This window comes from Macaca mulatta, chromosome 19, assembly GCF_049350105.2.
Source record: "Macaca mulatta isolate MMU2019108-1 chromosome 19, T2T-MMU8v2.0, whole genome shotgun sequence".
In the NCBI taxonomy this organism is placed as follows: domain Eukaryota; kingdom Metazoa; phylum Chordata; class Mammalia; order Primates; family Cercopithecidae; genus Macaca; species Macaca mulatta.
In genome coordinates this window covers 16,639,669-16,661,543 of record NC_133424.1, presented here as the reverse complement: position 1 = coordinate 16,661,543, position 21,875 = coordinate 16,639,669, and the positions used below count along the sequence as shown (strand labels likewise).

At 48.8% G+C, this 21,875-nt stretch overlaps 1 protein-coding gene across 2 annotated transcripts; it reads left to right on the top strand.

The window, feature by feature from the left end:
- The first annotated feature begins 8,926 nt into the window (after positions 1–8,926).
- On the top strand, positions 8,927–21,875 carry CIB3 (calcium and integrin binding family member 3). 2 transcript variants are annotated; one of them, NM_001194567.2, is given in 6 exon segments: positions 9,024–9,118; positions 9,350–9,384; positions 12,514–12,625; positions 13,975–14,122; positions 17,415–17,610; positions 21,719–21,837. In NM_001194567.2, coding segments are annotated over 6 exon segments (564 nt in total). In that variant the 5' UTR covers positions 9,024–9,067; the 3' UTR covers positions 21,741–21,837.

Below are 21,875 nucleotides of genomic sequence, written 5' to 3'. Positions count from 1 at the left end.
GAGAATCACTGGAACCCGGTAGGCAGAGATTGCAGTGAGCCGAGGTCACACGACTGTACTCTAGCGTGGGTGACAGAGCAAGACTCCATCTCCAAAAAAAAAAAAAAAAAAAAAAGGGAAAAGAAAGAATCTGTAAAGGAATTAAGTGAGGGTGGGGCTTGACTTTCTAGCCAGCTTTGCAATAATGTCAGGCTCACTGAGTGAGCTCCCACTTCAGGAATGTAGCTAAGCGCATGGGATTCCACACCCCGATTCCTCACATCCTAGGGGATTTTCTTCCTAGCCACCGCCTCCATTCTGTGAGTTTTGAAACGGATGCTTTTAATGACTGTGCATGTATAGGGAATGATAATGCTCCAACAGCGCTTTCGAGATGCATCTTGATTTTGAGGGTATTAAAATGTGGAACAAAATGTGTATGTTTAAATGGAGAGGAAGTAATTTTTTAAAAAATTACACTTTTAATTTGAAATAACTGAAGGCTCACATGCAGTTTTAAGAAATAAACAGAGGCCAGGCATGGTGGCTCATGCCTGTAATCCCAGCACTTTGGGAGGCCGAGGCGGGCGGATCACAAGGTCAGAAGATGGAGACCATCCTGGCTAACATGGTGAAACCCTGTCTCTACTAAAAATAGAAACAATTAGACGGGCGTGGTGGCGGGCGCCTGTAGTCCCAACTACTCGGGAGGCTGAGGCAGGAGAATGGCGTGAACCCGGGAGGCGGAGCTTGCAGTGAGCCGAGATCGTACCACTGCACTCCAGCCTGGGCTACAGAGCAAGACTCCATCTCAAAAAAAAAAAAAAAAAGTAAACAGAGGCCAGGCATGGTGGCTCACGCCTGTAATCCCAGCACTTTGGGAGACGGAAGCAGGCAGATCACTTGAGCCAAGGAGTTCAACACCAGCCTGGGAAACATGTTGAAACCCTGTCTCCTCCCAAAATACAAAATATAAAAATTAGCCAGGTGTGGGGTGGCAGGTGCTTGTAGTCCTAGCTACTCAAGAGGCTGAGGCGGGAGGATTGCTTAAGCCAGGGAGTTTGGGGTTGTAGTAAGCTATGATCGCACCACTGCACTCCAGCCTGGGCAACAGAGTGAGACTGGGTTTCTAAAAAAAAACAAAAATTCCTCTTGTTGCTCTTTTGTAGCCATACACACTTGTCCCCTCACCCCCATTCCTGCACAGCTGACAACCAGGGATCTGGTCTCTATTTCTCTGATGTTGTCATTCATTTTAAGAATGTGATATAGCCGGGCGCGGTGGCTCACGCCTGTAATCCCAGCACTTTGGGAGGCCGAGGTGGGCAGATCACGAGGTCAGGAAATCGAGACCATCCTGGCTAACACACTGAAACCCTGTCTCTACTAAGAAAATTACAAAACAAACAAACAAACAAACAACAACAAAAAAAACCAGCCGGGCGTGGTGGCGGGCGCCTGTAGTCCCAGCTACTCGGGAGGCTGAGGCAGGAGAATGGCGTGAGCCCGGGAGGCAGAGCTTGCCATGAGCGGAGATAGCACCACTACACTCCAGCCTGGGCGACAGAGCAAGATTCCATCTCAAAAAAAAAAAAAGAAAAAAGAAAAAAGAATGTGATATAAATGGAATCATACAATATGTAACCTGCTAGGATTGGTTTGTTTTCCACTCAACATAATTCCCTAGAGGTTCATCCAAGTCGTGAATATTTATCTTTTCTATTCCCCAGTAGTTTTCTATGGTATGGACGTATCCGTTCGCTTAACCATTCACATGTGGGTGTTTCCAGTTTTGGGTTATTATGATAAAACATCTGTTACAGATTTTTATGTGAACATAAGTTTCCATTCCTTTGGAATTGCCCAAAAGTGTAATTACTGGATGATATGGTAGCTGCATATTTAAACTACATTAACAAAAAAATTGTAGTAAAGGCTGGGTGTGGAGGCTCATGCCTGTAATCCCAACACTTTGGGAAGCTGAACAAACAAATAATGGTAAAGGCTGGGCCAGGTGGCTCATGTCTGTAATCCCAGCACTTTGGGAAGCCAAGTGGGGGTGGATCACCTGAGGTCAGGAGTTCAAGACCAGCCTGATCAACATGGTGAAACCCCGTCTCTACTAAAAATATAAAAATTAGCCGAGTGTGGTGGCAGGCACCTGTAATCTCAGCTACTCAGGAGGCTGAGGCAGGAAAATCCCTTGAACCTGGGAGGGGGAGGTTTGCAGTGAGCTGAGATTGCGCTATTGCACTCTAGCCTGGGTGACAAGAGTGAAACTCCATCTTAAACAAACAAAAAACCCAAAGACATTGTGGTAAGAACACAACATGTGATTTGCCTTCTTCTTCCTCTTCTTTTTTTTTTAGAGACAGGGTCTGTTGCCCAGGTTGAAGTACAGTGGCACAATCACGACCCACTGCAGCCTCCACCTCCTGGGCTCAAGCAATCCTCCCACCTCAGCCTCCCGATAGCTGGTATCACAGAGCATGCCGCCACATCCGGCTAGTTTTTGTATTTTTTGTAGAGACGAAGTTTCACCATGTTGCCCAGCCTGGTCTTGAACTCCTGAGGTCAAGCGATCTACCTGCCTTGGCTTCCCAAAGTGCTAGGAATACAGGCGTGAGCTACTGTGCCCGGCCGATCATTTTAATTTTTTTTTTTTGAAACTTCATTCCGTTTTCCATAGCAGCTACACTGCTTTGCATTCCCACCAACGGTATGCAAGGGTTCCAATTTCTCCACACCTCTGACAACACTTGTTGTCTTTTTGTTGTTGTTATTGTTTTGGGTTTTTTTTGAGACACAGTCTCACTCCGTCACCCAGGCTGGAGTGCAGTGGCACTGTGGGGAAAAGAAAGAGAGATCAGACTGTTCCTGTGTCTACGTAGAAAGAAGTAGACATAAGAGACTCCATTTTGTTCTGTACTAAAATAAATTCTTCTGCCTTGAGATGCTGTTAATCTGTCACCCTAGCCCCAACCCTGTGCTTGCAGTGACATGTGCTGTGTTGACTCAAGGTTTAATGGATTTAGGGCTATGTAGGATGTGCTTTGTTAAAAAAGTGCTTAAAGGCAGTATGCTTGGTAAAAGTCATCGCCATTCTCTAATCTCGAGTACCCAGGGACACAATGCACTGTGGAGGGCCGCAGGGACACAATGCACTGTGGAGGGCCGCAGGGACCTCTGCCCAGGAAAGCCAGGTATTGTCCAAGTTTTCTCCCCATGTGATAGTCTGAGACACAGCCTCATGGGAAGGGAAAGACTTGACTGTCCCCCAGCCCGACACCCGTAAAGGGTCTGTGCTGAGGAGGATTAGTGAAAGAGGAAGGCCTCTCTGCAGTTAAGAGGAAGGCATCTGTCTCCTGCTCGTCCCTGGGAATAGGACGTCTCCGCGTAAAACCCGATTGTATGTTCTTTTTTTTTTTTTTTTTTTTTTGAGATGGAGTCTGGCTCTGTTGCCCAGGCTGGAGTGCAGTGGCCGGATCTCAGCTCACTGCAAGCTCCGCCTCCTGGGTTTACGCCATTCTCCTGCCTCAGCCTCCCGAGTAGCTGGGACTACAGGCGCCCACCACAGCGCCTGGAGAGTTTTTTGGTATTTTTTAGTAGAGACGGGGTTTCGCCGTGTTAGCCAGGATGGTCTCGATCTCCTGACCTCGTGATCCGCCCATCTTGGCCTCCCAAAGTGCTGGGATTACAGGCTTGAGCCACCGCGCCGGGCCCCGATTGTATGTTCTATTTACTGAGATAGGAGAAAACTGCCTTATGGCTGGAGGTGAGACATGCTGGTGGCAATACTGCTTTTTAATGCACCGAGATGTTTGTGTAAAGTCAAACATAAATGTGGCCTACGTGCACATCAAGGCACAGCACCTTTCCTTAAACCTATTTATGACACAGAGATCTTTGCTCACATGTTTTCCTGCTGACCCTCTCCCCACCATTACCCTATAGTCCTGCCACATCCCCCTCTCCGAGATGGTAGAGATAGTGATCAATAAATACTGAGGGAACTCAGAGACCAGTGCCGGCGCGGGTCCTCTGTATACTGAGCGCCGGTCCCCTGGGCCCACTGTTCTTTCTCTATACTTTGTTTCTGTCTCTTATTTCTTTTCTCAGTCTCTCGTCCCACCTGACGAGAAACACCCACAGGTTGTGGAGGGGCTAGCCCCCTTCAGGCGCGATTTGGCTCACCGCAACCTCCGCCTCCCAGGTTCAAGCCATTCTCCTGCCTCAGCCTCCTGAGTAGCTGGAACTCGAGGCATGTGCCACCAGGCCCGGCTAATTTTTTGTATTTTTAGTAGAGATGGGGTTTCACGGTGTTAGCCAGGACGGTCTTGAACTCCTGACCTCGTGATCCGCCTGCCTTGGCCTCCCAGAGTGCTGGGATTACAGGCGTGAGCCACTGCACCTGGCCTGTTGATGTTTTTAATCACCATCTTGACAGTTGTGAGGTGATATCTCATTGTGGGCTTGATTTGCATTTCCCTGATGGTTAGTGACGTGCAGTATTCTTCTTATTACAATCCTATGTTCTATATCCTATATTGCAAGGGGTATTGTTGCCGATGGTTTATTGTAATGAAGGTGGAATTGATCCATACAAAGATAAAATTAATTTTTCTTTTTTGAGACAGATTTTTGCTTTGTGGCCCAGGCTGGAATTCAGTGGCACTATCTCAGCTCACTGCAACCTCTGCCTCATGGGTTCAAGTGATTCTCCTGCCTCAGCCTCCCAAGTAGCTGGGACTACAGGCGCCCGCCACCATGCCCGTCTCATTTATATATTTTTAGTAGAGACAGGAGTTCTCCATGTTAGACAGGCTGGTCTTGAACTCCTGACCTCAGGTGATCCACCCACCTTGGACTCCCAAAATGCTGGGATTACAGGCATGAGCCACCTCACCTGGCCAAAATTAATTTTTCTATGCCAGGCTGGGTGTGCTGACTCACACCTGGCCTGGTGTGCAATCCGAGCACTTTGGGAGGCTGAGGCAAGAGGATCACTTGAGCCCAAAAGTTTGAGAACAGCTTGAGCAATATATTGAGAACTCATTTCTACAAAAAATACCAAAAATTAGCCGGTGTGGTGGCACATACCTGTGGTCCCAGCTACTCGAGAGGGTGACGTGGGAGGATCGGTTGAGCCCAGTAGTTTGAGATGAGTCTGAACAACATGGTGAGACCCCGTCTCTACAAAAAATTAAAAAATTAGCCAGGTGTGGTGGTGTGCACGTTTCATGTAAATAGAATCACACTATATGGGACCGTTGATATCTAGCTTCTTTCACTCAACATAACGGTTTTGTTTTCTTCTTTTCTCTTTTTTACAAAAGTTACCTTGATCAGCATAATGTTTTTATTTGGGTTATTTGTCTTTCTATTTTTGAGATGTAAGAGTTCTTAGTTTTTATTGTGGGTTTTGTTTTTTGTTTTTTGTGTTTTTTTTTGAGATAGTCTCGCTCTTATTGCCCAGGCTGGAGTGCAATGGCACGATCTCAGCTTACTGCAACCTCCCCGTCCCGGGTTCAAGCGATTCTCCTGTCTCAGCCTCCCAAGTAGCTGAGATTACAGGCGCCCACCACCACGTCCAGCTAATTTTTTGTATTTTTAGTAGAGACAGGGTTTCACTAGGTTGGCCAGGCTGGTCTCGAACTCCTGACCTCAGGTGATCCACTCACCTTGTTCTCCCAAAGTGCTGGGATTACAGGCGTGAGCCACTGTGCCTGGCCCCAAGAGTTCTTTATATATTCTGAATAGTAGTTCCTTATGAGATATATGATTTGCAAATACAGTTAGCCCTTCATATCCAGTTTCCTTACCCATGGATTCAATAAACCACAGAGTGAAAATACCTGGAACGAATCAAATAAAAAGAATACAACAATAAAAAGAATACAAATAAAAATGTATAACAACTATTTATATAGCATTTATATTTCATTAGATATTATAAGTAATTTAGAGATAATTTAAAGTATATGGAGGGCTGGGCATGGTGGCTCATGTAATTCCAGCACTTTGAGAGGCCAAGGTAGGCAGATTACTTGAGGTCAGGAGTTTGTGACCAGCCCGGCCAACATGGCAAAACCCCATCTCTACTAAAAATACAAAAATTAGCGGACGTGGTGGTGTGCACCTATAATCCCAGCTACTACGGAGGCTGAGGCAGGAGAATTGCTTGAACCCAGGAGGCAGAGGTTGCAGTGAGCCAAGATTGCACCACTGCACTCCAGCCTGGGTGACAGAGCGAGACCCTGTCTCAAAAAAATAAAATATAAATAAATAAATAAATAAAGTGCATGGAGGATGTGCATAGGCCATATGCAAATATGCCATTTTATATAAATGACTTGAGCATCTGAGCATTTATCCCATTCTGTGGGCATGACAGGTTTTTGTGTGAACCAGTTTAAATTTTTTTTTTACATTATACTTTATTAATTAATTTATTATTATTTTTTGAGACGGAGTTTTGCTCTGTTGCCCAGGCTGGAGGCTGGAGTGCAACAACACGATCACAGCTCACTGCAACCTCTGCCTCCCAGGTTCAAGCCATTTTCCTGCCTCAGGTTCCTGAGTAGCTGGGATTACAGGCATGAGCCACCATGCCCAGCTAATTTTTTTTGTATTTTCAGTAGAGACGGGGTTTCACCACGTTGGCCAGACTGGTCTCGAACTCCTGACCTCAAGTGATCCACCCGCCTTAGCCTCCCAAAGTGCTCGGATTGCAGTTGTGAGCCACTGCACCCAGCCTATACTTTATTTTTTAGAGCAGTCTTAGGTTCACAGCAAAATTGATCAGAAGGTAGAGAGAGATTTCCCGTACACCTGCTGCTTTCATACTTGTATAGCTTCCCCTACAATCAACATCCCCCAGGCGCAAGTGCATGACAGTAGCTAGTCTGTTACAATTGATGAACTGACACTGATACATCATTATCACCCACAGTGGATAGTGGATAGTTTACATTAGGGGTCACTCTCAGTTGAACATAGGTTTTTATTTCCTTTGGGTAAACAACCAGGAGTCTTTTTTTTGAGACAGGATCTCACTCTGTTTCCCAGGCTGGAGAGGAGTGCAGTGGATTGATCATAGCTCCCTGCATCCTCGACCTCCCTAGCTCAAGCAATCCTCCCAAGTAGCTGGATGCCACCATGCCTGGCTAATTTTTGTATTTTTTGTAGAGATGGGGCTTCACAATGTTGCCTAGGCTCGTCTCCAACTCCTGGGCTAAAGCGATCCTCTTGCCTTGTGCTCCCAAAGTGCTGGGATTACAGGCATGAGCCACCATACCAGGCCCTGAGTCTTGTGGTAAGGTTAAGTTTAATTATATTTAAAAAGCCCAACCAACCTATTTTCCAGAGTGTCTATACCATTTTGCATCACCATCAGCAATGTATGAGCGTTCCAGTTGCTCCATACCCTCACCAACACTTGATATTGTTTATTTTTTAAAAGTCATTCTTGAATGGCTGGGCATGGTGGTTCATGCTTGTAATCCCAGCACTTTGGGAGGCCAAGGCGGGAGGATCATGAGGTCAGGAGATCAAGACCATCCTGGCTAACACGGTGCAACCCCATCTCTACTAAAAATACAAAAAAAAATTAGCCAGGTTTGGTGGCAGGTGCCTGTAGTCCCAGCTACTTGGGAGGCTGAGGCAAGAGAATGGCGTGAACCCAGGAGGTGGAGCTTGCAGTAAGCCAAGATTGCGCCACTGCACTCCAGCCTGGGTGACAGAGCAAAACTTGGTCTCAAAAAAACACACACACACACACACAAACACAAAACAAACAAACAAACAAAAAATTAGCTTGGCATGGTTGTGCACACCTGTGGTCCCAGGTACCTGGGATGCTGAGGCAGGAGAATCGCTTGAGCCCAGGAGGCAGAGATTGCAGTGAGCCAAGATCATGCGACTGCACTCCAACCTGGGCAACAGAGTGAGACTCTATCTCAAAAAAATAAAACATCATAAAATAATAATAATAACATCAATGCACACCCCAGAACTTCATCTAGTTTGTTCATGTTCCCAGTGCAGTGATGCAATCACGGCTCACTACAGCCTCAAACTCCTGGGCTCAAGCAATCCTCCCACCTCAGCCTCCCGAGTAGCTGGGACCACAGGCATGAACCAACATGTCCAGCTAATTTTTGTATTTTTAGTAGAGACAGGGCCTTGCCATGCTGCTTAAGCTGATCTTGAACTCCTGGCGTCAAGCGAACCTCATGCTTTGCCTCCAAAAGTGCTGGGATTGCAGGTATGAGCCACCTCACCCAACCAAAACCGTATTTTTTTTTTGAGATGGAGTCTCGCTCTGTCGCCCAGGCTGGAGTGCAATGGTGTGATCTCGGCTCACTGCAACCTCTGCCTCCTGCGTTTTCAAGCAATTCTCCTGCCTCAGCCTCTGGAGTAGCTGGGATTACAGGCATGCACCACAACAGCAGGTTAAGTTTTGTAGTTTTAGCAGAGACGGGGTTTTGCCATGTTGGCCAGGCTGGTCTTGAACTCCTGACCTCAGGTGATCCACCTGCTTCGGCCTCCCAAAGTGCTGGGATTACAGGTATGAGCCAATTCACCCAGCCAAAATCTTTTTTTTTTTTTTAAATCTCAGATCCTGAGAATGACCATATGAGGTAGGTATAATGTAATTTTCATCTCATGAATGAGGTTCAGAGAAGTCAGGTGACTTGCCCAGGGCCACACAGCTAGTGGGCAGAGAGCTGGAATTTGAGCTGGAGTGTGCCCATAGCCCTTCCGCATACCCTCCCTGTCTCTTGAGTGTGGCCCGTAACCCCAGCCTCACCTGGTGGTGGCAGATGTGGCCTCCCCACTGAGGGCTTCTCTGTGATGTCCCACAGCCCTCATCCTCACCCATGGACACATTCAGGCTGTTGTCCAGAGAGCCTGGCTGTAATTTGAGTCTCACCAAGCAGGGGGTGACGGTGTGGGTGGGCGGGTGACAGCCAGGGCAGGGAGATTTGCCCAGACACTGGTACACAACAGCCTGGCAACCCGTGTGGCCCCGAGGAAGCTGGGAGCCTTCAGCGTGCATCCCCGAGTCTGGGCTGTGGTTCACACCATGGGCAACAAGCAGACAGTCTTCACACACGAGCAGCTGGAAGCGTATCAGGTAGAGGGGTCAGGAGGGGTCCTCAGTGGGTTTGACAGCTTTGGTTCCGTGGTCTGGGAAGTGGGAACAGAATCCCTTCATCCGGGTGTACCGTCTGCCTGGGTTCCTGGTTCGTTCGGCTCTGTGTGTGGCAGCATTGGGCCATCTGTGTGAGTGTGGGGTGGAGGGAGGAGGCCATGGGAGGAGGCCCCAGAGGCAGGGTTTGGGTTAAGACAACACCTCTCTCCACAGGACTGCACGTTTTTCACAAGGAAGGAGATCATGAGGTCAGTCCAGGGAGGTGGAGAGAAAAGATCTGGAAAAACAACTTTCTATTCATTGCTGGAGGATATTTGCAATTTGGGGTGTGTGTGTGTGTGTGTGTATGGTCCTTCTTCCCTTCTTCCCTTCTTCCCTTCTTCCCTTCTTCCCTTCCTCCCTTCCTCCTTTCCCCCCTCCTCCCTTCCTCCCTTTCTCCCTTTCTCTCTTTCTCCCTTTCTTTCCTCTTTCGTTCCCCTCCCTCCCTCCCTCCCTCCCTCCCTCCCTTCCTTCTTTTCTTTTTTGTTTGAGATAGGTCTCTATTGCCTAGGCTGGAGTGCAGTAGTGCAATCGCGGCTCATTGCAGCCTCGATCTCCGAAGATCAGGTGATCCTGCCACCTCAGCCTCTCGAGTAGCTGGGACCACTGGTGCGAGCCGCCATGTGCACCTCATTTTTGTATTTTTTCGTAGAGATGGGAGTCTCACTACGTTGCCCAGGCTGTTCTTAAACCCCTGGGCTCAAGCAATCCACCTGCCTCAGCCTTCCAAAGTGCTGGAATTACAGGTGTGAGCCACCATGCCCAACTGGTATTTCCAATTTGATGGGACTCAAATGGGGAAGGGGGGCAGGTGTGGTCAGTGCATGGAGGCAGAGATGGAAAAGCTGAGAAGTCACATCTTGTCACATTGTCCCAGTCTGTAGGCTGATGAGCTTGGGCTTTCTCCCAAGGGTGGCAGGGAGCCATGGAGCATGCATGAGCAGGGCAGAGAGCATCAGCTTGTTAGAAAGAGTCTCCTGAGGCTGGGCACGGTGGCTCACGCCTGTAATCCCAGTACTTTGGGAGGACAAGGCAGGTGGATCACCTGAGGTCAGGAGTTTAAGATCAGCCTGGCCAACACGGTGAAACCCCGTCTCTACTAATAATACAAAAATCAGCTGGGCGTGGTGGTGGGCGCCTGTAATCCCCGCTACTCGGGAGGCTGAGGCAGGAGAATTGCTTGAACCTGGGAGGCGGAGGTTGCAGTGAGCCGAGATCACGCCGCTGCACTCCAGCCTGGGTGACAGAATGAGACTGCGTCTCAAAAAAACAAAATGAAAGATAAAGATTCTCCTGAGACTGGGACTTGAGGCTGGGAGCCCAGGTGCAAAGTCCAGAGCCCACTACGGGTTGCAGGCTTGGCATTAAGGTGAGGGTATGGGGAGGTGGCCCAAGGCTGCTGCATGTCCCTGGTGTGACCGAGCACGATGGGCACAGATGAGAATCCCATATCATCACTCAGCCTGTGGGGCCATTGTCCAGGGGCCCCGGCCCATGAACTTGGAGCTGTGAAACCCAAGCTGGCCAGGGTTCGGCTGCAGTGTGATCGGGGCCAAGGCCCCAATTGTGTAGTAACAGGACATCCATTATTGATGGCCACACCTTTTACTCGTGAGCCCCATTGTCTGGGTGAGGACAGCTTGCAGGGTCACCTTGGCCATCATGATCAAATTACCGATGGGGAAACTGAGGCTCAGACAGGGTAGGGCTGACCCCAGGCTGAAGGGTAGATGCACAGAGCCCCAAGGCGGTTGAAGGCTGACATTTCGTCTGTCCCAAACTTCTTGCTTATCAGATAGAATAACCAAGGCACAGAGCGGGAGAGGAACTTGCTCAGAGCCATACAGAAACCTAAACCCAGGATATTCCCTGAGGGGACCCCGACAGGGAACTGAGTGGTCAGGAGGGAAGTTCTAGGTCTCCCCACCCTACCTTCATTGAATTCCTAGTCATCATATGACCCAGGGACTCGTGTCTCTCTCAGAGAGAGTCCCTAGCAGCTTGGGAACCTCAGACCCACCAAGGATGGTCTCTGCAAGGCTGCTGCTCAGCATGCCCTAATGAAGGTATGGTGTCACCAGGTGAGGGTGTCTGAGTGGAGAACTGGCCTTACAATCTAGATAGTGTGTGTGGTATTCAGTTATTTGCAAAATGCCTTTTGTCTGCCCTTTAGAAAAACGTGAATATTAGCTGTGTGCCTCTGCTCTGACCCGTTTGAGGAAACCGTCCCCCCCCTTTTTTTTTTTTTTTTTTTTTTTTGAGATGGAGTCTCATTCTTGTTGCCCAAGCTGGAGTGCAGTGGCATGATCTCGGCTCACTGCAACCTCCTCCTCCCGGGTTCAAGTGATTCTCCTGCCTCAGCCTCCCAAGTAACTGGGATTACAGGTGCCTGCCGCCATGCCCAGCTACTTTTTTGTATTTTTAGTAGAGATGGGGCTTCACCATGTTGGCCAGGCTGGTCTCGAATTCCTGACCTCTGATGATCCGCCCACTTCAGCCTCCCAAAGTGCTGGGATTATAGGTGTGAACCACGGCACCCAGCCCCTTCCTCCCATTATGAGGAGAGGAACGGAATGTATGAAAGTGAAGGTATCTTTGGAGGCAGGGTCTTGCTGATAACATGACGATATCCAGAGATGTGTGGATTATAGAGGATTCTCTGAATGCTTGCTGTGATCTGGCCATAAGCACCCTCCCTTCTCCCAACTCCATCTGCCTTATAAACTCCTACTCATGCTTCAAAGCCCAGCACCAATGTCCCTTTTCCAGGAACCCCCTTTTCCCTAGCTTGCTTTCCCCAGTCCAGTCTCCCTTTGTCCTGTGGCCCTCTCTGCACCTTGGCCCTGCCCCCAGGGAGGTAGGGGTGCCTGTGTCGGGCTCTGTATGCTTGAGGTCCAGGCCCAGGGCTGAAGGTTCTTGGGGACACAGTATCCCTCGGTGTGCAGTGAGCAGCTGTGAATGTGAAAGAGAAGGGACTTGGCCGGGCGCGGTAGCTCACGCCTGTAACCCCAGCACTTTGGGAGGCCGAGGCAGGTGGATCATCTGAGGTCAGGAGTTTGAGACCAGCCTGACTAACATGGTGAAACATTGTTTCTACTAAAAATACAAAAAAATTAGCTGGGCGTGGCGGGGTGTGCCTGCAATCCCAGCTACTCAGGAGGCTGAGGCAGGAGAATTGCTTGAACCTGGGAGGCAGAGGTTACAGTGAGCTGAGATTGTGCCACTGCACTCCAGCCTGGGCGACAGACCGAGACTCCGTCTCAAAAAACAAAGAAGGGACAAGCCTCTTGCCTGCTCCCTGCTCCCAGCCTTTCCCAGCTTTTTCCTCCCCACATCAGGCTCTTCTATCGCTACCAGGACCTGGCCCCGCAGCTCGTGCCCCTCGACTATACCACCTGCCCCGACGTGAAGGTGCCCTACGAGCTCATTGGCAGCATGCCCGAGCTGAAGGTACACCCAGGCCATGGGACAGACAGGGGAAAAAATAGTAGAGATGTCTCTCGTTGCATTCCTCTGAGGTCGGTGCTGCAGTTATCCCCATTTTACAGATAAGAAAACTGAGCCTCAGGAAGTTAAGACACTTGTTCATGGTCACACAGCTACAATGTCACAGAGACAGGGTTAAAACTCAGAGTTGGCTGGCGTGGTGGCTCAAGCCTGTAATCCCAGCACTTTGGGAAGCCGAGGCGAGTGGATCACCTGAGGTCAGGAGTTCGAGACCAGCCTGGCCAACATGGTGAAACCCTGTCTCTACTAAAAATACAAAAATTAGCTGGACGTGGTAGCACATGCCTGTAATCTCAGCTACTAGAGAGACTGAGGCAGGAGAATTGCTTGAACTCAGGAGGTGGAGGTTGTAGTGAGCAGAGATCTAGCCACAGTACTCCAGCCTGGGCGACAGAGTGAGACTCTGTCTCAAAAAACTCATAATTGGGAGAATGAAATGAGATAATACAGGTAACAAACTCAGTACAGGGTGTGTTTTGTGTTAAGTACTCAGAGAACGTTAGTTCTTCTTGTAATAGGAGCTGCTAAATGCAGATTTTTTTCAGCAGGATGTTTGACACATGGTTTGTGCATCCAAGGGGAACTTGTGGGTTGAGTAACTGACTGTGAGTAGGGCTGATTTTATTGCAAGTGACAAAAACCTTATTTGAGAGGGACAGAATGGATTGGATCAGAATGGATTGCCCCTGAACAACAACAAAAAAATCCAGAGGCAGGGACAGTGTCAGGTATGGCTGGACTGTCATACCTGACAGGTATGACAGGTATGGCTGGAACCAGGGCCTCTGATGATGTGCTCAGGAATCTCCCCCCATCTCTCAGCTCCTTCCAGGAAGAGGTTTCAGTCTAAGGCAGCCTCTCCTCTTGAGGTTGTGAAAGGACCTCTCAGCCACTCAGCTTTAGCTTCTGTGAGCTTTGCAAGCAGCAGTAATGAGGTCCTCTCCCTCCCAATTTTTTAGAAAAATGTCCCAGGGCAGTCTCTGATTGGCTAGCTTGAGTCACATGCCCATCCCAGAGCCAATCACTGTTGCCAGGTGAATGGAACTCTCTGATTGGCCTTGCCTGGGTCACATGGCTGCTCCAAGAGCTGGAAGTGGGGTCAAGGTTGCTCTGACCACAGGGGCAGAGGGTGGAGTTGTCCAAAGTCCTGTCCAGGGACCATGGAAGGGAGTGGGTCTCGATGGAGAATACTTGGAGCCTCCCAGAAAGTGGGTGCTCAGAGTGAGACCACATGGACCCCCAGAGATCCTGGGGGTCGGAGGGTGGCCTCCCAGCTTCCTTTCTCTCCCCAGGACAACCCGTTCCGCCAGAGGATTGCCCAGGTCTTCTCCGAGGATGGGGATGGCCACATGACCCTGGATAACTTTTTGGACATGTTTTCTGTGATGAGTGAAATGGCTCCCCGCGACCTCAAGGCTTACTATGCTTTTAAAATTTATGGTGTGTGCATGGCCCTGGGGTTGGGGAGCATGGGGATGGGATGGGGAGTGGGAACTGGGTGGGTGGCACCCACATCACAAATGTCTCCCCAGAGGTTTTGAGGCCCTGCGTGACCCTGTCCTCTACCCCACTCCAATGCCTCCCCAGCTCATTTATTTGCTAACTCTATTCCAGCCCACACGGGCCTTGTTGTTCGTCTCTGGGCCTTTGCCTCTGCTGAACCCTCTGCCTAGAACACTTTTCACCTGGCTCCTTATTTACTTATTTTTATTTATTTATTTTTTTTTGAGATGGAATTTCGCTCTTTTTGCCCAGGCGAGAGTGCAGTGACTCAATCTTGACTCACTGCAACCTCCGCCTCTGAGGTTTGAGTGATTCTCCTGCCTCAGCCTTCTGAGTAGCTGGGATTACAGGCACATGCCATCACACCCGGCTAATTTTTGTATTTTTAGCAGAGATGGGGTTTCGCCGTGTTGGCCAGGCTGGTCTCGAACTCTTGACCTCGGGTGATCCGCCCGCCGCGGCCTCCTAAAGTGCTGGGATTACAGGCATGAGCCACCGCGTCCAGATCCCCTGGCTCATTCTTATCCTTGAAGTCTAGGTTGAAAGTAGGCCTCTCCCCCATTCATCCCCCTATCCCACCATCCTATTTCTCTTCTAGCACCAGGCAATGCTGCTTAATTTCTTGTTCCTTGACCTGTTCACTTCTTATTGACTTTGAGAAGACTCAAAGGTACTGACAGTATCTATTTTGCTCACCATCTGTCTTCTGAGCCTGGCTCAGTAAATATTTGTTGAATGACTGAATGAAAGAAAAACAGTTATCTTAGTGCCTGGCACCTTGTGTGCACTCAATAAATACTTGGTTTTTTGTTTCGTTTTGTTTTGTTTTTTGCTTTTGTTTTTTTGAGACAAAGTCTTGCTCTGTCCCCCAGACTGGAGTGCAGTGACGCGATCTCAGCTTACTGCAACCTCCGTCTTCTGGGTTCAAGCAATTCTCCTGCTTCAGCCTCCTGAGTAGCTGAGATTGATTACAGGCGCCTGCCACCATGCCTAATTTTTTGTATTTTTAGTAGAGATGGGGTTTCACCATGTTGGCCAGACTGGTCTCGAACTCCTGACCTCAGGTGACCCACCCGCCTCAGCCTCCCAAAGTGCTGGGATTACATCTCTACTAATTTTTTGTATTTTTGTATTTTTTGTATTTTTAGTAGAGATGGGGTTTACCATGTTGGCCAGGCTGGTCTTGAACTCCTGACCTCAAGTGATCCACCCACCCCAGCTTCCCAAAGTGGCAGGCTTACAGGCATGAGCCACCATGCCCTGCCACCATAATACTTTTTTTTTTTTTTTTGAGGCAGAGTCTCACTCAGTCACCCAGGCAGGAGTGCAGTGGCCGGATCTCAGCTCACTGCAAGCTCCGCCTCCCGGGTTCACACCATTCTCCTGCCTCAGCCTCCCGAGTAGCTGAGACTACAGGCGCCCGCCACCTCGCCCGGCTAGTTTTTTGTCTTTTTTTAAGTAGAGATGGGGTTTCACCGTGTTCGCCAGGATGGTCTCGATCTCCTGACGTCGTGATCTGCCCGTCTCGGCCTCCCAAAGTGCTGGGATTGAGCCACCGCGCCCAGCCCATAATACTTTTTGAGTGAGTACAAAAATAGTTATCATGTTGCCCAACACGTAGTAGGTGCTCAATAAATACTTGTTGCATGAATGAATGAATGAATGAATGAATGAATGAAAAAGTTATCAGAGTGCCTGGCACACAACAGACACTCAATAAATACTTGTTGAGTGAGTGAAGGAATGGAAAACAGTTATCATGGTGCTCGATACATAGTAGGTGTTCAATAAATACTTGAATAAATGAATGAAAGAGCTCTTACAGTGTCTGGCACATAGTAGGCACTCAATAACTATTTTTATTTATTTATTTTTTTTTTACTGAGACAGAGTCTCGCTCTTGTCGCCCAGGCTGGAGTGCAATGGCACGATCTCAGATCACTGCAACCTCCGCCTCCCAGGTTCAAGCGATTCTCCTGCCTCAGCCTACCTAGTAGCTGGGATTACAGGCACCCACACCATGCCCTGCTAATTTTTGTACTTTTAGTAGAGATGGGGTTTCACCATGTTGGCCAGGCTGGCCTGGAACTCCTGACCTCAGGTGATAAACCCATCTCAACCTCCCAAAGTGCTGGGATTACAGGCATGAGAAACTGCGCCAGGCCGATAACTATTTTTCAAATGAGCAAATGAAAAATTATTATCACAGTGCCAGGACACAGTAGGTACTCAATAAATACTTGTTAAGTGAGTGAATGAATGAAAATTGCACTCAATAAATACTTGTTGAGTGAGTGAATGAATGAAAGTCAGTTACTGTGATGCCTGACACATAGCGGATGCTCAATAAATACTTGTATGAGTGAATAAAAAAGTTATTATAGTGCCTAGCACCCAGCAGGCACTCAATACTTGTAAAAATGAATGAATCAGGCAGGGTGCAGTGGCTCCCACCTGTAACCCCAGCACTTTGGGAGGCTGAGGTGGGTGGATCACCTGAGGTCAGGAATTTGAGACCAGCCTGGCCAACATGGGGAATCCCCTCTCTATTAAAAATACAAAATTTAGCCGGGTGTGGTGGCAGGCACCTGTAATCCCAGTTACTTGGGAGGCTGAGGCAAGAGAATTGTTTGAACCCGGGAGGTGGAGGTTGCTGAGCCGAGATTGCGCCACTGCACTCCAGCCTGGGCAACAGAGCGAGACTCCATCTCAAAGAAAAAAAAAAAAGAACGAATGAAAAAGTTGTCACATAAGTACTTGTTGAATGAATGAATGAACTCCCAGCAAGTCCCTGCCCAATTTTAAGGAAAGTTCCAGATTTTACAACAAGGTCTTGGGTGCCCTCCCAGGGCCTCAGTTCCTCTTTTTTTTTTTTTTTTGAGACGGAGTTTCACTCTTGCTGCCCAGGCTGGAATACAGTGGTGAGATATAGGCTCACTGCAACCTCCACCTCCCGGGCTCAAGTGATTCTTCTAGTAGCTGGGATTACAGGTGCATGTCACCACACCTGGGTAATTTTTGTATTTTTAGTAGAGACGGGGTTTCACCATATTGGCCAGGCTGGTCTCGAACTCCTGACCTCAGGTGTTCTCGCCTCAGCCTCTCAAAGTGCTGAGATTACAGGTGTGAGCCACCGTGCCCGACCTTGTAACATAGGCACAGTATGTGCCCACAGCCGGCCCAGCCCGCCTGCCACCTGCTGTCACTCCCCATCCATCCTGCTCTGCAGATTTTAACGACGACGACTACATTTGTGCCTGGGACCTAGAGCAGACGGTGACCAAACTGACTCGGGGGGAGCTGAGCGCCGAGGAGGTGAGCCTGGTGTGTGAGAAGGTGCTGGATGAGGCTGATGGAGACCATGATGGTCGGCTGTCCCTGGAAGACTTCCGGAACATGATCCTCCGGGCACCAGACTTCCTCAGGTGATGCTCTCCACCACCACCCACAGTCCATTTGCACATCTGAAGGGGCTCTTATGGAGACGGTTCACAGACTCTGTTTCTGAAAATTCCTCTATGCATTCTTTTGTGACCTTGGGGAACTTTCTCAATTTCCCTGATCTCAGTCCTTGCATCTGTAAAATGGGGATAATTAGGGACCCCCTGGGCACCTCCTGCGGGTGGATACACCTCTTTCAGCAAGCAGAATGTGGCTGGACTTCAGCCCTTATTGCCTCAACAGTTTGCAGTGAACAGACTGTGCAACTGTACTTGGCAGCCTTTGGGGAAAATCAGCCCCCACTGCAGGGCAAAGTATGGCCAATAGGCCAATCTGACCCAAAGCCTGGTTTTGTACCTCCTGTGAGCTAAGGATGGCTTTTAGATTTTCAAAAGATTGAAAAACAATAAAAGAATAATAATATTCCAACCAGGTGGGGTGGTTCATGCCTTTAATCCCAGCACTTTGGGAGGCTAAGTGGGGAGGACCTCTTGAGCCCAGGAGCTTGAGACCAACCTGGGGAACATAAGGAGAGTCTATATCTACAAATAAATAAATAAATAGCCAGGTGTGGTGGTGCATGCCTGTAGTCCCAGCTACTTGGGAGGCTGAGGTGGGAGGATTGCTTGAGCCGAGGAGGTGAAGGCTGCAGTGAGCTCTGATTGTGCCATGCACTCCAGCCTGGGTCACAGAGTGAGATTCTGTCTCAAAAATAAATACATTTAAATTTTTTAAAAAAAATTTAAAAAAGATTATTCCATGACACATGACAGTGATACGAAATTCAAATTTCTGTGTCCATCAATAAAGTTTTTTTTTTTCTTTTGAGACGGAGTCTCGTTTTGTAGCCCAGGCTGGAGTGCAGTGGTGCAATCTCGGCTCACTGCAAGCTCCGCCTCCTGGGTTCATGCCATTCTGCTGCCTCAGCCTCCCGAGTAACTGGGACTACAGGCGCCTGCCACCACACCCGGCTAATTTATTTTTGTATTTTTAGTAGAGATGGGGTTTCACCGTGTTAGCCAGCATGGCCTCAATCTCCTGACCTCGTGATCTGCCTGCCTCCGCCTCCCAAAGTGCTGGGATTACAGGCGTGAACCACCTCGCCTGGCCCATCAATAAAGTTTTATTGGCACACAGCCACACCCGTTTGTGTACATTTTGTCTATGGCTGCTTGTGTGCTTCAACAACAGAGTTGCGTCATGGTGTAAAGTTGAAAACATCAACTATTTGGCCATTTACAGAAAAAGGTTTGCTGAACCCCAAATTAATATATGGAGAAAATTCAGCACAGCTCCTGGCACACAATAGGTGTTTAATAAATTGCTGTTGCTGCTACTATTATTTTATAATTTTAAAATTTCACTTTATTTTTTATTTTTTGAATTGACAAATAATGATTGTACATATTCATGGGGTACACAGTGATGTTCCTTTTTGTTTGTTTTGTTTGTTTTGAGATGGAGTCTTGCTCTGTTGCCCAGGCTAGAGTGCAGTGGTGCGATCTCAGCTCACTGCAACCTCTGCCTCCGGGGTTCAAGTGATTCTCCTGCCTCGGCCTCCCGAGTAGCTGGGATTACAGGCATGTGACACCACACCCAGCTAATTTTTGTATTTTTAGTAGAGACAGGGTTTTGTCATATTGGCCAGGCTGGTCTTGAACTCCTGACCTCAAGTGATCCACCCACTCTGGCCTCCCGGACTGCTGGGAGTACAAACATGAGCCACCTTGCCCGGCCTGTTTGTTTTGAGACAGGGTCTCACTCTGTGACCCAGACTGCAGTGCATGGTGCAGTCAGCTCACTGCAGATTCCAACTCCTAGGCTCAAGAGATCCTCCCACCTCAGCTTCCCAAGTAGCTGGGACTACAGGGCCGAGCCCAGTGGCTCACACCTGTAATCCCAGCATTTTAGGAGGCTGAGGCAGTAGTCTCTACTAAAAATACAAAAATTAGCCTGGGCATGCTGGGGCACACCTCTAGTCCCAGCTACTTGGGTGGCTGAGGCAGGAGAATCACTTCAACCCAAACCTGGGAGGTGGAGGTTGCAGTGAGCCAAGATTGCGCCACTGTACTCCAGCTTGAGCAAGACTCTGTCTCAAAAAAAAAAAAAAAAAAAAAAAAAGTAGCTGGTGCTACAGGTACGTGCCACTGTGCCTGGCTAATTTTGTTTAATTAATTAATTAATTAATTAATTAATTTTTTTGAGACAGAGTCTCGCTCTGTCACCCAGGATGGAGTACAGTGGCGCTATCTTGGCTCACAGCAACCTCCACCTCCCAGGTTCAAGCAATTCTCCCTGCCTCAGCCTCCTGAGTATCTGGGATTACAGGCGCCCACCACCAGCCCGGTTAATTCTTGTGTTTTTTAGTAGAGATGGGGTTTCGTCATGTTGGCCAGGCTGATCTTGAACTCCTGACCTCAGGTGATCTGCCCACCTCGGCCTCCCAAAGTGCTGAGATTACAGGTGTGAGCCATCATGATCGGCCTGTTTTTGTTTTTATCTATAACCTGAAACGGTGCTGAAAATGTTGAGATAGGGTCTCACTCTGTTGCCCAGGCTGGAGTGCAGTGGCACAATCACAGCTCACTGCAGCCTCTACCTCTTGGGCTCAAGAGCAATCCTCCCAACTCAGCCTCTGGAGTAGCTGGGACTACAGGCACACACCACCATGCCTAGCTAATTAAAAACCTTTTTTTTTTTTTTTTTGTGGAGACAAGGTCTTGCTTTGTTGCCCAGGCTGTTCTCAAACTCCTGGCCTCAACTGATCCTCCTGCCTTGGCCTCCCAAAGTCCTGAGATTACAGGGGTGAGTCACTGCGCCAGGCCACATAATGGCTTCAATACATATAATGTATGATGAACAGATCAGGGTCATTAGCATATCCACCATCTCAAATGTGTATTATTTCTTTGCGTTGAGAACATTCAGTATCCTCCTTCTAGCTATTTGAAACTTTATATCATATGGCAGGGTGTGGTGGTTCATGCCTGTAATCCTAGCACTTTGGGAGGCTAAGGTGGGTGGATCGCTTGAGTACAGGAGTTTAAGACCAGCCTGGACAACATGGTGAAACCCCATCTCTACAAAGAAACAACAACAAAAATTAGCTGTCAATGGTGGTGCATGCCTGTGGTCCCAACTACTCGGGAGGCTGACGTGGGAGAATCGCCTGAGCCCAAGGAGGTGGAGGCTGCAGTGAGCAGTGATTGAGGCGCTGCACTCCAGCCTGGGAGACAGAGTGAGATCCTGTCTCAAAAAATTTTTAAAAGGCCAGGCATGGTGACTCATGTAATTCCAGCACTTTGGGAGGCCAAAACGGGCGGATCACCTGACGTCAGGAGTTTGAGGCCAGCCTGGCGAACGTGGTGAAACCCCGTCTCTACTAAAAATACAAAAATTAGCCAGGCGTGGTGGCGGGCGCCTATAATCCCAGCTACTTAGGAGGCTGAGGCAGAAGAATCGCTTGAACCCTGGGCATTGGAGGTGGCAGTGAGCCGAGATCACACCACTGTACTCCAGCCTGGGTGACACAGTGAGACTATCTCCCCACCCACCACCCCAAAAGAAAATTTTTAAAAAAAGGAAAATAAAAAAAGAAAAAGAAAAAAGGCTGGGCACAGTGGCTCACACCTGTAATCCCAACACTTTGGGAGGCCGAGGTGGGCAGATCACTTGAGATCAGGAGTTCAAGACCAGCCTGGCCAACATGGTGAAAACCTGTCTCTACTGAAAATAGAAAAAGTAACTGGGCATGGTGGCATGTACCTATAATCCCAGCTACCCGGGAGGCTGAGGCACGAGAATCACTTGAATCCAGGAGGCAGAGGTTGCAGTGAGCCGAGATCACACCACTGCACTCCAGCCTGGGCAACAGAGCGAGACCCCGTCTCAAAAACAACAACAAAAAATTAAAAAAGTAAAGGCACGTGCTCTCAACCCCTGTGGGGGTCCCCCGGCCTAGGGTTGTTGGAGAGGTCCACACGGCATCCTTCCTGCCTGTCCCAGGGAATTGCCGTGAGCGTGTTGAGGGGGAGGAGGAAAAGAGATTGTCCACTCCTTGAAGGCATTGACTCTTTTTCTCTCTACACACAGCACCTTCCACATCCGAATCTGATGGCACCACAGAGAAGCCGGGCTATAGGAGAGCGGGGTGACCCCTCACCCACTGTGGACTCTGGTTTCTAAGAATAAACACAAGTCGCTGAGTCACACCTGCTGGGAGGACACATTTTTCCACCTTAAAACTGGA